The 17,507-nt window shown below is 38.4% G+C and overlaps 1 protein-coding gene across 1 annotated transcript in view; it reads left to right on the top strand.

Moving 5' to 3' along the window:
• The window catches only part of CACHD1 (cache domain containing 1), a 225,505-nt gene that overhangs the window by 176,867 nt on the left and 31,131 nt on the right, over window positions 1-17,507 (top strand). Inside the window, exons 9-13 of the mRNA XM_007978455.3 lie at window positions 3,113-3,346; window positions 7,478-7,627; window positions 9,103-9,226; window positions 10,032-10,149; window positions 14,453-14,621. Coding sequence (XP_007976646.1) covers window positions 3,113-3,346; window positions 7,478-7,627; window positions 9,103-9,226; window positions 10,032-10,149; window positions 14,453-14,621 — 795 coding nt within the window. The remainder of the gene's footprint in view (window positions 1-3,112; window positions 3,347-7,477; window positions 7,628-9,102; window positions 9,227-10,031; window positions 10,150-14,452; window positions 14,622-17,507) is intronic.

Here is a 17,507-nt window from a genome sequence, read left to right as displayed (position 1 = left end):
CTTATCTTACTTACAAATAGGGAAACAGATTGACTAAGAGAACCTTGGAATAAAGAATTTGTTGTCAGCTAAAAATTAAAATACTTGGGCCAGGCTCAGTGGCTCACACCTGTAATCCCAACACTTTGAGATGCCGAGGCAGGCCGATCACCTGAGGTCAGGAGTTCGAGACCAGACTGGCCAACATGGTGAATCCCCATCTCTACTAAAATACAGAAATTAGCCAAGTGTGGTGACCCATGCCTGTATTCTCAGCTACTCAGGAGGCTGAGGCACAAGAGTCGCTTGAACCTGGGAGTCAAAGGTTGCAGTGAGCCAAGATGGCACCACTGCACTCCAGCCTGGGCAGTAGAGTGAGACTCTGTCTCAAAAAATAAAATAAAAATAAAATAAATAAAACACTTGAACTACTGGTGATGAGAGACTGGGAAGGGTACCAGAGAAGTTGGGGGGATTGGGAATGGTTAATGGGTATTGATTGGTGATGTTTACATTCTATCTAACAAAAATATAGTTAGATAGAATGAATAAGATATAGTATTTGATAATATAACAGGGTGACCATAGTCAATAGTAATTTGTTATGTATTTTAAAATAACTAATACAGTATAAGTTTTATGTTCCTAATAGTACAAAGAAATGATAAATGATTGGGGTGATTCATACCTCAATTACTCTGCTGTGATTATTACACGTTGAACACCTGTATCAAAACATCGCATGTATACCATAAATATATACACCTGCTATGTACCCATAAAAATTAAATTTAAAAAAGAGTTTATTGTCAGAATTAGAATGCACACAATTGTGGGAGAAACTGGGAGAAATTGTGGGAGAAAAAAAAAATGAAAGACCCAAGGTGGGGAGTTGACATCTCAGAAAGTTTAGTAACCAAGTTGGGGCCTGCTGGGAAGTCTAATAAGTCTGGAAGCTAGGAACATGGAAGACCACTTAGGAGACCTGGTATAGAAGTCCATGGAAAGATATTGGCTTTTTGTGGCTGCCGGCCCCCGTGCATGCTCAGTGAAGCATCTGGAACATGCCTGGGGTTGCTATCGTGAGCAGGTCAGCAGCTGGGAAAGGGAGCTGAACACAGAGAAAAGTAGGACAAACTGGAGCATTCTGGCCCCTCAGTGTCTGTCTCTCACCACTTCTTACTTTGTCCCCCAAATCTCGCAATACAGCCCTCACTTTTTGCACCTTTAAGCTGGTAGCATACTAGAAAAGAGGATCCTGGGAAATGTAGTTTCTAGCATGACCATGTTGATAATAGGCATCCCAGCATACTTACCAAGCAGCCACCCTACTGACCCACTGCCACCGCTGCATGAAATCTCATGATGGAGTAACACCTCATACTCAATCCTCCATAACCTTCCATCCCATGCTACTCTTCTTTGCCTAGTAGATATTCTTGTTTGTCACTTTTCTTTTACGTTTTGAGAGACTCAAGCAGTACATGACAAAGAAGGGAAATTTATTTATTGCTCGAGTTTTCTTCTTTTATTGTTTTACTTCTGTGAGCTTCTCAAGGATATAAGGTCAGGTATCAGTCGTGTCTTTGGTGTTAACTTTTACTCTGGAGTGTACTCCTCACCCTCCATCCCAGCTCTGTGCCATGCAAAGGGAACAATAATCTGATTCTGACTTAATTCGGCCCAGATATTTTTTCCTTTCTTTTAGTATTGCATGCGTGGAGCAAAAGTCAAGTTTATTTAAATATAATGTGTTTTAAGAAAGAAATGATAGGCCAGGCATGGTGGCTGACGCCTGTAATCCCAGCAGTTTGGGAGATAAGGGGGGCAGATCACTTGAGGCCAGAAGTTCGAAGCCAGCCTAGTCAACGTGGTGAAACACCATCTTTACCAAAAATACAAAAAAAAAAAAAAAAAAAAAAATAGCCAGGCATAGTGGTGTATACCTGTAATCCCAGCTACTTGGGAGGCTGAGGTATGAGAATTGCTTGAACCTAGGAGGTGGAGGTTACAGTGAGCCAAGATTGTGCCACTGCATTCCAGCCTGGGTGACAGAGTGAAACTCTGTCTCAAAAAAAAGGTAGGGGGTGGGGGAAAGAAATTAATGTTTATTTTGTTCTGCCATGATTTTAGAAGTGGACTTCCAGTGCTAGAAGTATGTACACTCTCTTTGTAGAAATGCTAAAGACGTATGTGGTAGATGAACCATGAAAGCTTCAGATTCTTTTTAATGACTGAATAGTTCATGGTTTGATATTGAAATCTTCAGGAACATGAGACAAAACCTTTTTACAATGAAGTGGTAGAACCTCAGTAGTGACTGAAATCATTTTGAATTCGTTTACAACAGTGCCCATATGCAATCAGTTTCTAATCCTTTTGACTATGTTCCAACAAAAGCAAACTAAAAAAAAAAAAAAGTATTACATTTATTTTTGTGCTATAAATTACAGATGTTGTAGAACAATACATTCCCAGTATGCCTAAATTTTGTACAAAGTTTTCAAAACCCTCTAAATGTAAAAAATTTTTATTAAATAAATCAAATTCAGTATTATCTTAACAATATCAAGTATGAATATGTTTATAATTAAAATGAGCTTAAAGAAACAGGGTTTGGAAGCATCAATAAATGTAGTCCATAATTCTTTCATTTAGTTGCATGAGACTTTGGCAAGTGGTTTTATAGGTGAAGAAGTAAGGAATGAAAGGATAAACCTCTATCCTTTAAAACTCTTATGGTTTCATCTACTACGTTAAATTAAATACAGATGTGTTAATTATTACTTTTCTTTTTAAATATTAAATGCAGAAATGAATTTTCATTTTATAATTAACTTATGGGGAGAACACATTCTTACTGAATGGGACTCCTTTATTTACGCATATGTTTTTCATCATTGCTGTGTGAAGAGTCCCTTTCCCCTCTTGACTATTTCAGGGAAGACCATGCCTCAGGCTTTGTTTCCTCAGCAGGAACTGGTATTTGTGTCCAGAGTCCACGCGGTCTCTGCAAAAACCCCTTTGGTATTACAAGACCTCATCCATGCCTGTATTCGATCTAAATGGCAAGAGGTTGAATGAATATAAACCATTTTGCTTTCCGTGGTCTTCTCTCGGCTTTCCATTTTAGATGGGGTGACTGGTTTGAAAGAACTGGCTTTTCTGAGGGATCTAGCTGAACAGAATTCAGGGAAGTACGGTGTACCAGACCGGACGGCCTTGCCTGTGATTAAGGGCAGCATGATGGTGCTGAACCAGTTGAGCAACCTGGAGACCACAGTGGGCAGGTTCTACACAAACCTTCCCAACCGGATGATTGATGAAGCCGTCTTCAGCCTCCCCTTCTCTGATGAGATGGGAGATGGTGAGTTTGGATAAACTTCCTGTTAAAGGAAGGGGAAAAGAATTGGGTGTATAGAAATGGGTGCCTCTTTCTCAGGATCATAGGATTTCTTAGCACCCCTGCCACCTGTCCTATAGCTCTGTATTGTACAGCAGAAATCCCCAGCCCAGGTTCTTCCTTATTACCCTGGCCAGAGTACACATAATGGATGTTTCCTCTGGGGAGGCTATGTGAGGATTCTCAAATATCCAAAAGTTTTGTGAATTAGGACTAAAGGGTAGCTTTGTATCATGGCACATGGGAAATGAAACTCAGAAGTGCCGAGGATTCAGCCTGAGACAAGGCAACGTGGTATCGTGGCACAAACACGGGCCTGGCCTCAGATGGGCTTTCAAATTCCACTCTTCCACTTGAGGTGTTGTCCTTGGTAAGTTATTTAATGGTGTTAATTCTCCATTTGGTCACCTGTAAAATGGGATAGTAAATCTTTCAGATTAGGATTAACTAGATAACATATATGACCTGTCATTATCTAGTTAATCTAGGATTACCTAGATATTATAAAATATATGATAACACATGACCGGCATACCATTCAATTATAATTACTGTTTTTATTTCATTTATTAAATGTATTTTACCTTTGTTGTTGTCATTGTTATTATTACTAACATCAGCGTCGCCATCATCCTGATGCCTAAGTTACCCATAACAGGATGTTGAGTAAAGTACTGAACCTTTACAGGATTCAATTTCCTGACCTATAAAATAGAATCTGGAAAATATAACAGAAAATACAACATTTCTCTCAAGGCAGTTGCGAAGATTAAATGCAATAATAATAAAACATCTAGAACAATGCCTAACAGTATATTTTCAGTAAACGCGTGATCTTTTTCTTTTACTTCTCCACGTTCTTTCCCTCCTCCACGCTTTTCTCTATATCCTCCCCTCTCTCCTTCCTTGACAGAGAAGAAAATTGAAGAAGTAGCTAAGTATTAGCCAGACAGGCACCGTTGCCATTTGAGATACTATATGTTCTGTTAGCTAGGAACTCTCACAAATATGAATTTTTTTTTAACTCGTGTAAAAAGTAACAAGCCTATAGAGAAGGTGTTTTCTAGAAACTAGGTAGACATTCTCTTTCTATAAAGAAGAAATAAGCCAACTGCCGTTATATCTCAATTTTTATTTTTAAAGAGACAGGGCCCCTCCCTCTCACCCAGGCTGGAGTGCAGTGGCGTGATCATAGTTCACTGCAGCCTCGACCCCCTGGCCTCAAGCAATCCTCCCACCTTTGCCTCCTAAAGTGCAGGTGTGGGCCACCATGCCCAGCCTCACTTTTTTAAATCACTCCTATTACTGTCAGGGCCTACAAATGTGTATAGAATAGAAACTCTCACTTTTAGATAAGGTTATTTCCCTTTTTAGTGAAAACATGAAGTCTTAAATCCAAGTTCCCTTTTATGCATGTAGCCTGCATTACTGAGTGCCAGCAAGCATTGTGCCAGGCAGTGATGAGTGAGGCTCACCTCCTACCCTCAGTAAGCTTGTAAGTCTGAGAAGAGAAAGGCAAATCAGTAATTCCTGTTAAGACTGTGTGAAAGGGACAAAAGATGTAGAAATCCAGTTTTTCACAAACTCAGAAGTTTATATAGCCAAATTCTATTATCAATAGTGGTATCAGGTAGGGTGGGACTCCCTCCTAAATCCAGAGAGCTGGATTTACCCTGAATGCTTTAAACCAAATCACATGTAGAAATTGGGCCACCTGTTGCCTGATACCATCCAAATTTTACTCCTGGGGCCTGTGTTATGAATCCTGTGCCGTGGATTTCAGTGATTGGTTCACAGACCTATTGAATTCCTCTGCTGGAGTGTGTCTGTCTTTTCAGTCCCTAGAATTATTGAGTGACACATCCTCGAACTCCATGACATGAGGCTTGATTCTAGGGAAACCCATGTTTATGTGACTGTAGTTCAAAACCTACACAGATTAAAATATCAGTTACTGAACATATTTCTTTTTAAATAGTAAATCTATGTGCTTTAGGTTAAAGCAGAGAGAGTGATTGAGGATTTTGTCAGTATAACAGGAGCTTAGCATACTTTATTTGCCATAATGGGATCAAGAGTCTTCTGTCCCAGTTGATAATTGAAAAGTAAGATTGTGTTTCTTTTTTAAGACTTTGTTCTCAACCTGTCCAGAGGAGAATAGAAATTTGAAGCGAACAGGCATCTCAGTCACTGAGTATTTCTGTTGTACTTTACTGATCTATGAAAATGGCTTTAATCCTAGACTAAAGCTCAGGGGACTGTGGCGGGCAGATTGTGACCTCTGTCTCCATGCTGGTCCTCTCAGCCTGCTCCTGCCACTTACAACCTATTTATCCTGGGAGACCTGGGAAAAACCTTCTCCAAAATGCATTTCTAAAACCTTCTTAAATGCCTGTTATTTTAAAACGTTTTAAAACAGATAGCATTCTAAATATGAACTGCTTAAAAAAATGCTTTTGAAACCAAAATAGAGACCCATTGCATGACTTCAGAAGCTTTTTCAGTGATGTGTCCACTTATTCTTACCAAATGATGCATTTAGTTGGCCTATGCAACCATAGCAACTCGATAATACCTCAAGTGGGCATCATATGCAATTCTCTGTGTAGAAGCTCATTCTTTGTAGAAGCCTTCAGGAGTGTTTAATCCCTTTGCTGGATGTTTCTAGAAGAATGGCTTTCTGATAGGCTGATAGACATCAACATGACATCAAGCACAGGAAAGCACAAAATCAAGATAAAGATAAACAATCCATCTTTTTGTTTAGAGTTTTCTTTAGAGCCATAGGGTTGTATAATTGTTGGGGATCGTAAAGATCATTTTATCTCACCCCCGCACCCCATCTGATATATGGACAGACTCATTCCAAGACGTAGCACAACTTACCAAACTCAGCAGGGAAGCCACGAGGAGAAACCAGGTGTCTCGATCTCAGGGCCATGCATTGACCCACCATCAGCACACTCTGTTTCTGCATTTTCCTCCTGTGTGCTTTGCCCTTTCCCTAGTTATCCTATTATTGTTGTTGTTGTTGTTTTTCATGGCCTATTACCTAAATACGGCCTTTATATTTTGAAAAGGTTATTTTAAAAAAAAAAAAAGAAGGAAAAATTATGCACTAGAGACTGTGTAGCCCACAAAGCCTGAAGTATTTCCTGTCTGACCCCTTACATAAAAATGTAGGAACTCCTGGCCTGAATGACTGGAAATACATTCCTTTGGAAACTTAATTCCTCCTTCAGCTACTTGAAGTTCTGTATGTTCAGATACTGTACCTTTCTAAGTTTTTTTCCCCTTGTTTTCACCTTTCTTTAGAGGATGCATTAATGGGGTATAGTAATAATACCTTTTAAGCATTCGTTTATCTGTAGTCTCTTTTGATCTAACATTTCCTAGAAATCAGTAAAGCAGTTAATGCTGTATCCTTTAAACAGGTGTGTGAGCCAGGCACAGTGGCTCATCCCCATAATCCCAGCTACTTGGGAGGCTGAGGAGGGATGATCACTTGAGCCCAGGCAGTTGAGGCCACCATGAGCTATGATCGCACCACTGCATTCCAACCTGGGTGACAGAGTGAGATCTCATCTCGAAATATTAAAATTAAAAAAAATAAGCAGATGTGTGAACCAAGACTCGGAGAAGTTATATCCAATGTCACCTATACAATACAAAAGGGGTACAGCTGGACTATAAGTACAGTTTTTAGATTCATTGTCCATTGATCTTTCAAATTCAGCTGAATCTACCTACTTCACGAAATAGAAAAACTGTATTTAGTGCTGCTGATGTTTTGCACTGATCTGGAATATCTTATCTTTTTAGGTGAAAAAGTAGTGGAAAACATAGAAATTGCTTCCATTTGAATTAACTGCGCTAACTGAGCTGCCAAAGATCGCTCTTTCCCTCCCACTCTAACTCATTTATTACGCTGTCTGCAAAGGCAGTGCTTGATTACTGGACCACATGGGAAACTTTTCTTCCAAACAAAATTGAGACAGCTGGTAGAAGCCTTCATGATTCACCAGAGCACAGTGCCAGTCTTTGTCCAATTCCTTCTCTGCTATTCTTTAGATTTATTTTGTTTTTAACCCATAGGTTTGATAATGACTGTGAGTAAACCCTGTTATTTTGGAAACCTACTTCTGGGAATTGTAGGTGTGGACGTGAATCTGGCTTATATTCTTGAAGACGTGACATATTACCAAGACTCTTTGGCTTCCTATACTTTTCTCATAGACGACAAAGGTAATCTGCTAAATGTTCATCCTAAGAATACTTATTTAGAAACCTAAAGAAGATAAGGTATAGATATTCTACAAACAAAATAGAAAAATTATAGTGTAAAGAAGAGCATTGTGACTAAGATTGCTCATTTGTAGTAGAACACCATAAAGATGGCAGAGTGGATCTCCAAATTACACATGTGTTTCTGTGTTCTTTGAGGGGTAGGGAACAGTTATTTGTAAATCAGGAAGTTAGACTGGAGGATTGAATGACACATTGAATATCATCCTTTGACATGAACAGATACTTTTCAAAAGAAGAAATAATGCAGCCAACAAGCCTATGAAAACAATCTCAGTATCCCTGATCATTGGAGAAATGCAAATCCAAACCACAGTGAGATACCATCCTACACCTGTCAGAATGCCTATTATTAAAAAGTCAAAAAATAGCAGATGCTGGCGAGGTTGCTGAGAAAAGGGGACACTTGAACACTCTTGGTGGGAATGTAAATTAGGTCAGCCATTGTGGAAAGCAGTGTGATAATTCCTCAAAGAGATGAAAACAGAATTACCATTCGACCCAGCAATCCCATTACTGGATATATATATATATACACACACACACCCCCAAAGAAATGTAAATCGTTCTATCATAAAGACACCTGTATGTTCATTGCAGTGCTATTCACAATAGCTAAGACATGGAATCACCCTAAATGCCCCTCAGTGGTAGACTGGATAAAGAAAATGTGGTACATAGGGAATACTATGCAGCCATTTAAAAAAGAATGAGATCATGTCCTTTGCAGGATCATAGATGGAGCTGGGGGCCATTATCCTTAGCAAACTAACTCAGGAACAGAAAACCAAGTACTGCATGTTCTCACTTATAAGTGGGAGCTAAATGATGAGAACACATGGACACAAAGAGGAGGACAACAGACACTGAGGCTCCCTAAGGGTGGAAAGAGGGACAAGGGAGAGGAGCACAAAAAATAACTATTGGGTACTATGCTTAGTACCTGGGTCACAAAATAATCTGTACAACAAACCCCCACGACACAGGCTTACCTATATAATAAACATGTACATATACCCCTGAAGTTAAAAAGTTAAAAGAAGTTAAAGAAACAAAAAAAGAATGTCATCCTTTGGATCTTTTTTTTTTTTTTTTTTTTTTACCAAATTTTTATCTTAGATTTACTTAAGATTTATGTGGTAGATTAGAATGTTTTATAAAACAACAAAACAACCAATACCTCCAAAATACTCTTGATTAGACGGATGTTTGATAATTTAAGACATCTTTCCACGCTGCATGAGTTTTATATAAGCACATATAAAACAGGTTCAGTTTTTATTGGACTGGTGAGTTGCACAATGAGAAGCTGAATATTGGGCAGCCAGCCCAGAGTACCCCATATTTCAAAACAGTGATTCAGAACTTCCTACAACATGTTTCTTATTAACATGCACTTTGTTTTCTTATTGCAGGATATACACTTATGCACCCATCTCTTACCAGGCCATATTTATTATCAGAGCCCCCACTTCATACTGACATCATACATTATGAAAATATTCCAAAATTTGAATTAGTTCGGCAAAATATCCTCAGGTAAGGAAAAGGTGAGGGTCATAGGATTCTTTTTCCCTGAGAATGGGACCCATCAAAGCCACATACGAGTATTTACTATAAAGTGTAAAACAAGTGTGTAAATTATTTTAATGTTATCAAAAGTATTCTCAGTAATGTTTCCATAAGAATAGCACCCAAGATTTTGCTCACTTTTTATCACAGATAAGGTCTCTTGGAACTATCATTTGAGGATAATGTCTTGTAAATCAAATTCTGTGTTCACATTGACTTTCATTGTAAAATCAGATATATTTCATCTCATTTTCAAAAAAAAGTTCCAACGATACCAAATTGAAAAATGTTGGCAAAATAAAAGGCTAAGTTGAGGACCAGCTTTGTTGCATTTGCCAAAAAATAGCCTGGCAAAGTAGCGTCCATTCCAAGTTGACAGCACAATCTTATACATTGTTTTTTCTTAAAATAAAAAACAGATTGGATTTTTTCCAACTGTGATACATTATTTTGGCAGATGGTAACCTGTAGAGGAATGAGTCTTTGTGCTCATTGGTTGAAAATTAACGACTGAGCGATTTGAGACAAGTTAGTCTCTGGAAAGAATTAGAGTTGGGGAGCAAGGATGGAGAGTAAGGAATGTTTTTAATGCAGAGCTGACATAATGCTTTTACGAAATTGAAAATCTCACATTATCTCTTTCAAAACTGATGAGTTTCATTGGTATTCAAAATCAGGAGGTGGCCATTGGCTCACAGCTTCTTCCTTGCCTTTAATTAAGTGCTTAATTTTATCTTTTGCCTGAAATATTTAATTCTGTTTGCCAACACAGCCTCCCTCTGGGCAGCCAGATTATCGCAGTCCCTGTGAACTCATCCCTGTCTTGGCACATAAACAAGCTGAGAGAAACTGGAAAGGAAGCCTACAATGTTAGCTATGCCTGGAAGATGGTGAGTGAGAGGAAGTTGTTTTTGCTTGAAGAGCTACAGGGTGCAGTGCTCTTGTTCATATGGGAATTCTCGGGCAGGGGGTGGCACTTGGGTCTGATATTGTGTCTCAGAATGTGACTAACCAGGTTTTAAAGTGATTGAGAAAGAAGACATTCCACAGATGTTGTATAGTTATTTTTCCCTTTTTGTTTATAAAACTCATAATTGTTCATGATGAATTCATCACACCATATAAAAGGATAGAAAGCAGAAAGTAAACTATGCCCAGCCTGGACAACATAACAAAATCCCATCTCTATAAAAAAATGTAAAAATTAGCCAGACGTGATGACACATGCTGTATTCCCAGCTACTCAGGAGGTTGAGGTAGGAGGATTGCTTAAGCCTGAGAGGTTGAAGCTGCAGTGAGCCATGACAGCGCCAAAACTATCCACTTCCTTCCTTCCTTTGACTTTCCATTCCCCATAAGTAGCCACTTAGATCAATTTCCAGAAAATGTGTATATACAGACAGGCATATATATGTATGTGTGTGTATATACACTCACACACAGCTTTAATGACAGGCATATATATGAGTGTGTGTGTATATACGCTCACACACGGCTTTAATGGCAGACATATATATGTGTGTGTGTGTATATACACTCACACACGGCTTTAATGGCAGGCATATGTGTGTGTGTGTGTATATACGCTCACACACGGCTTTAATGGCAGGCATATATATGTGTGTGTGTATATACGCTCACACACGGCTTTAATGGCAGGCGCATATGTGTGTGTGTGTATATATGCTCACACACGGCTTTAATGGCAGGCATATATATGTGTGTGTGTATATACGCTCACACATGGCTTTAATGGCAGGCATATATATGTGTGTGTGTATATACGCTCACACACGGCTTTAATGGCAGGCATATATATGTGTGTGTGTATATATGCTCACACACGGCTTTAATGGCTATATAGTATTGCTTTGTGTAGATGACCCAAATTTCTCTAAACACTCCCCTATTAATGCACATTTCGATTAGATCCAGTTGGATTTTTTCAGTTCAACTCAAATTGTGGAGGTTGGGAGTTTAAAAGGAGACGTGAAAGCATAAGTACCCTCTGACATTCTCTAAGGAAAAGAAAATCTTAGATTAGAAATTGGATTATTCATGTTCAACGCAAGCAGATCAATAGTTTGGCCATAACTTGTGGCACCCATTTCTGCTTTCTCTTACCAGATTCATTCAGACACCAGGCTTCAAGGAATCACAGAGAAAGCAGATCTAACACACACTGTTCACATTACCTGTGTTTCTTTTCTCTCCTCTTCCTTCCCAATTAGCATAGCAGTGCTGTTGAAGGACCCTAAATATGATAACTGACCAAAAGGGGAGTGGACTTTTATTTTTATCATCAAATTTTAATCACTGAACATAAAATGCAGTCATGCATGAGATTTTTCTTGGATGGACAAATCTGATGTTTAACCTGTTGACTCTAAATAGATCCATTTAATCATCCCTTTACAAACTACTTATTGAACATTTTCTGTATACTAAGAAGGATAAAGAAGATTGACACTCTGTCCGCCTTCATAGAGCATCGAGCCTAGTGGTGGATGCAGACAGTCAAAGAGCAACTCGACACAGTGTCTGTGCCTTTATCAGTTGGATCAGGAAAGATAGGAATTGGGAGTACCCAGAATGCATTTAGGCAGGAGTCTCTTCCAACCTTCTTGTTTGGTTCTTAAAGTATCACTATTGCAGTAGCAATTACTAAAATGCAAATGAAGCAAACAAATTAATAAATGAAACTATTTGAGAAACTTAACGTTTACCAGCCTAATTCTACTGGTAGTTTGTTGTTTGGTAATACACATTGGAGGAAGGTCAAAGCCTATTTTGAAATTCTCTTAACTGATTCATTTTCAGATTTTTCTTTAGAATGATAGCACCATCTGCCCTTATATTTATATCATTTTTAAAGACAAATTATTTAATTTTAGTATCAGAAAGGGTGAGCCAGTCACCAAATTAGAAAACAGACTTTTGTGTTTGAAATTAGAGATTATTTACCTCCAGCATATTCTGATTGAAAGCAACTCAGCTACATCCTGGAAAAATATCTTCATGGTTGTTGGCATTAAAAGGAAAAGCAGGAAATGTAGGCATCTGTGTACAGTAAAGAGCCTCAATGTTACTGTGTTTTTTTCAGTGATCCTAGTAAATTCTGGTTATTCTCCTTAGGCAGATTCGAGGTGGTAATCATGCAGTCACTTCAGGTAGCAGTGTTAGCTTTCTCCAAGTTCTAAAATTGTTGAGCAGATCACTATAAGTGAAAACTTAAGGAGATAATAAATAATGAGATTGGAGACTTGAAAAAAAAAATGCTAGGCTGGTTACCCAGTAATAAGGGCAAATATTTTTAAGATCTCTTTAGTTACTTTGTTGGGGAGGAGGGTAGATAACTCATCTTGTCCTAAAAAATAAAATGGTTTCTTCTAATATAATCCAAACAGAGTTAGCTTATCCTGAGGACAATTGGCTAAACTGCTTAACACTCATAGATATAGCAGATATTGAGGGATTATTTTGCTGAATTAATTTAAATATAACTTGAGAGATTGTGTTAGCAGCATTAAGAGATTACTCTGTCACTGAGTAACCCAAGTGCATTTTTTAGCATTTTAGGAGGCTGTTTGCTCTGATAGAAGTACTGACTATTAGAAGGTATTGACATGTTCCCATGTTACACAGGCCTGCTTCACTTCAAAACATGGATCCCATGTTACAATCAGTAAAAAAAACCCACTCCCAACCCATAGAGAGCTCTTCTAGAAACAGAGTTCCTTTTAATGTAGAGACTTTTTTTTTCAGCTAAGAACATGACAGAAAGACCTATATTGAAATCCACTTTCCTAAGAGCTGTTTATGAAGTACTACTTTTAGAAACTTGTGGTAACTTTATTTTTCTCTTAGAGAATAGACCCAATTATAAAATTATATTCTAATCATTCTGGTAGGATTTTGTCTTTTGGTTCCTTGGAACACACAACATAGGAAGACAAACTTAAAGGATGACTGTGAGATTGAAAAGAGAGAAAATACTAAATGCCACTTCAGAGCACCTTGTCAATTTGTAATTTGGGGAATGGAGGAAGAGGATTAAATTTGTTAATCTAAGTGAATATCTTTGCCAGCAGTACTTGAAAGCAATTCCAGGAAGATACAAATTGCTTCTGTGTTTAAGAGTCTGCCACCATCCTCACAAATCCTAAATTTCACTTAACTCTAACCTACCTAGTTAAAATTTTCTCCTTTATCTTTTACTTTTACTTCACTAAGTAAATCACATGAGCTGCTTTATAAGGCACCGTTCTTTAGTTCTGATTTTGCTAGTCATCAGCCTCTTCATTTATTTATAAACCACCTTTAAATAGGTTCTATCTTTCTTCTAATGTAATAGGATAATAATCGAGACATTTGGCTTTCTTTTACTTTTAAGTCTTTATCAAGTGGCTAGAACTAGGTAGATTGGCTTTTGATTCTGTGGTGGAATTGTCCCCACTAAATTTTGTTGAGGCATCCATTTCTAGGCACAAAGTGAATCTGGAAATACTACTGTTTCTGCATATGAGCTTAATAAATTAGACTACTTTTTAAGCTATGGCACACTTGCCTACGATGGTCTGCAATGACAAATCAGGCCGACTCTGCAGGGGTGCCATAGGATTTGTATTTTTCATGAGTTTAAGTAGTGATGTTGGTCATTTCCAACCAGGACAAGAGAAAGCGTTAGTTGGAATAGAATGAATGAACTTGATTCTGTATTGGCTGCTCCTCAATCCTTTCTTTTAAAGTGAGAATTCACTACTGGCTTGAAAAATAGTCAATTCTCAGAACACTTATTGCAAAACCAATTACATATTTTTAAGTGCATTTCAAATCCAAATCGAAATAAGTGTTGTATTATTATGTCCTGTTCTAGCTTGTGCTTATTAACCCACATTAGCAAAAAATGGCTAGGGTCACATTTCAAAGGGACTCTTTTCTTATCCTTTTGTTAGCCCCATGATTTTCTGTTACATACTTCAAGTCTCCTCAACAAGAAGAGAAAACAGAAAATATAAAATTAGATACCTTCTATCACCCTGTCCTCATATCTTCATTCATTCATCATATATTTAATGAACACCTTCCATGTGAGGATAGAAGATAAAGGCAGCAGAAAATAATGTATGCAAAGTCTCTGTCCCCATGGAACCCTCATTTTCTAGGTTAGAAATTCTTTATTGATTTTTACAGGTACAAGACACTTCCTTTATTCTGTGTATTGTGGTGATACAACCAGAAATACCTGTGAAACAACTGAAGAACCTCAACACTGTTCCCAGCAGCAAGCTGCTGTACCACCGGCTGGATCTCCTGGGCCAGCCCAGTGCTTGCCTCCACTTCAAACAGCTGGCAACCCTAGGTAAAGCCCTTACACTTCCTTCACGTTCTTACTCTTAGCAGCTCACTGTAAATATCCTTTTGAATACCATCCACCCCACACCCCAAAAAAAGATACTGAATGCCTGCAGAGTCAGCTGGTTTGGGGATACAAATGTGAAGACGATTTGAAGCCTGGCCTCGAATCAGGTCGTCTAGCAGACGCTGAGACAAGGTTTTGTGTGCTGGTGATTTATACAGGATGGGCTTTGAGAAACCAGTGAGGAAGTGAGGAAAACAGGACAAGGAAGGGAGAAAAGAAAAGTTTGATGTTGAGTGAAGTTTTAACTTCAGCCTGGTCTTCTAGGGGGGCTCTGGAGTATAAATTACACCAATAGAGTTTGCCCAGACTCTATGAAGAGAACTCAGCTTTCATATTTCTTAGTCACTTTCAGCTTTCTTCTAGTGCTAGGCACAGAGTTTTCAGTGTAGCCCAAAGTCCATAGAGGGAGGCACAGATACAGCCCATTAAAGGTAAACATGTAAGTGTGGGGATATTGAGGTGAGGTGGGGTAGAATAACAATAAAAGGCATCCCAAGGAATCTATGTAGCATATCAGCAGTAATCTACCATAGATCCCTATCTTCAAAAGGGCTTAGGAATACGAAGATAATTCAAAGGAAGCAAAAAGGAATTTACATTTATTACATACCAGATGTTTTTTATTTTTCATCTGAGTTGACGAGTGATTGATTTGGGTTTACCAAAGATAATTTTCCCCCAGATAACATAAAATATAGCAAAGCTGAAATTTGACCCATGCACCTCTGCTCTGCCATGTGCCAGGCACATACTAGGCATTCGTGATCTATGTTGTCACCAAACCACAGTATACTCACAGTACAGTAAAACAGGTATTCTCTTTTTCACTGTTGAAAAGACTTAGGGTTCAAAACAGTTAATAACTAAGAATCATGACATAACTGGCCAACTGAGAAGAAGGGGAACCGATGGGAATAAAATCAAGGCTAGAAGTCTGCAGTCTCTAGATTTCAAGTGATAGCACTCGTGTTTGTGTTCCTCCCTTAAATTCCATCCTCGAGAGTTCTGCCTGAACATGAGATCAGAAGAGCAGGCTGGACTAAGTGGTCTCTTCTGGGATACCTCCCAGCAGTGCTGACAATTTGGATAGAGCCAGTGATATTGATCCAAGAAGGCAGGATTTTATATTTCTTCATTTTGATTTGGTCTTTGGGGTTTTGTTCGTTTTTATACAAAAAAGTATGTTTAAAATTTTCGTATTTTTAAGAAATGCTTTACTGAAACGCCAATGTGTACATACTTCTTTTAAGTTCTGTGTGAGCAGGCTACTGCTGGTGAAAATTAGGTCACTGTTTTGAAATTTAAGACAGTAAAGTACAGTAGTTTTCTTGATGAAAAAGAAGCTCAAGCCTAGATTTTTTATTTCCTTTGCATAATCTCTCAAAACTACAGTTTCCAATATGGCAGCCACTAGCCACATGTAGCTATTGGGCACTTTAAATATGGCTCGTCCAAATTGAGGTGTATGGTAAGTGTGAAGTTCATACTTAATTTTTATATTGATGACATGTTAAAACCATAATGCTATTGTGGATATACTGAATTCTGTAAGCACATTATTAAAATTAATTTAAAACTACTTTTTGCTTTTTTTTTTTTTATTATTTTTACTTTGACAGGAAGTTTTGCTCTTGTCACCCAGGCTGGAGTACAGTGGTGCGATCTTGGCTCACTGCCACCTCCGTCTCCTGAGTTCAGGTGATTCTCCTGCCTCAGCCGCCTGATTAGCTGGGATTACAGATGCGTGCCACCACGCCCAGCTAATTTTTGTATTTTTAGTAAAGATGGGGTTTCACCATGTTGGCCAGGCTGGTCTTGACTCCTGACCTCAGGTGATCCTCCTGCCTTGGCCTCCCAAAGTGCTGGGATTACAGGCACCACGGTGCCCAGCCACTTTTTGCTTTTCTTAATGTGGCTACTGGAAAATTTTAAATTACATCTGTGGATTGCATTGTATTTCAGTTGGACAGCAAGCACTGTCTCATAGAGATTATTCAGATAATGTAGTTTATGAACTTAATTATTTATATACGATTAACAAGCAGACCATAGGCCAGTGTCTGACTTTCACTGGGATATCTTGCCACCCTTCCTCACCTGGATGGTAAGGCCCCAGGACAAGGTGGAGAGGTAATCAAGGGCATCTTAGTTAGGATCAGTTGGCAATGAAAATGAACCAAAGTAATTAAAATACAATAAAAAGGGAATGGGAAATATGGGAAGCAGTGGCAAAGTTTCCATTTGATTTCATTGATGTGGGGGTTTAGAGGCCAGGTCTTAAATATATGTCCCCTGTGTTCAAGTGAGCTGATGAAAGGACATCATCTTTCTTGGTACACAAAGAGACAATGAAAAATTTTTAAAGAGTAAATAATCTAAGGCAATTAAATATGTATATGTGTGTATAAATAAGCATGTCTACCTCCTAGACACAAAGCTTTGGGTTCTGTATCTTGATTCTTTCTCTTTGTGCTCACCTCATCTTACTGCACTAGCCTTTTCTAAAATGCCAGTCTCTGTCACTACAAAAGAGACCCACTCCCCAAGCCACCTCTCCTTCTCTTTACTCTAGCCCCATGGCGACTCTTCTGTCTCTGAAGTGAATGTATGCCTTTGACACTTCTTATATTATTGTGTTATTCTTACATTGTTATTTTTCTCTATTTTCCTTATCCTTTGTCATTCCAATTGGACCCTAACTTCTTTGAGTTCAGGAACTACCCTGTCTCTTTTTGGCATGTCCTTGCATGGAGGGACATGCATATATTCTTTTACAGAAAAGAATATATACATGAATCCACAGCATGCTGCTTGGCACTTTTCGAG

Source organism: Chlorocebus sabaeus, chromosome 20 (assembly GCF_047675955.1).
Source record: "Chlorocebus sabaeus isolate Y175 chromosome 20, mChlSab1.0.hap1, whole genome shotgun sequence".
Taxonomy (NCBI): domain Eukaryota; kingdom Metazoa; phylum Chordata; class Mammalia; order Primates; family Cercopithecidae; genus Chlorocebus; species Chlorocebus sabaeus.
Note: the sequence above shows the minus strand (reverse complement) of the source record. Positions and strands in the feature narration are given on the sequence as shown.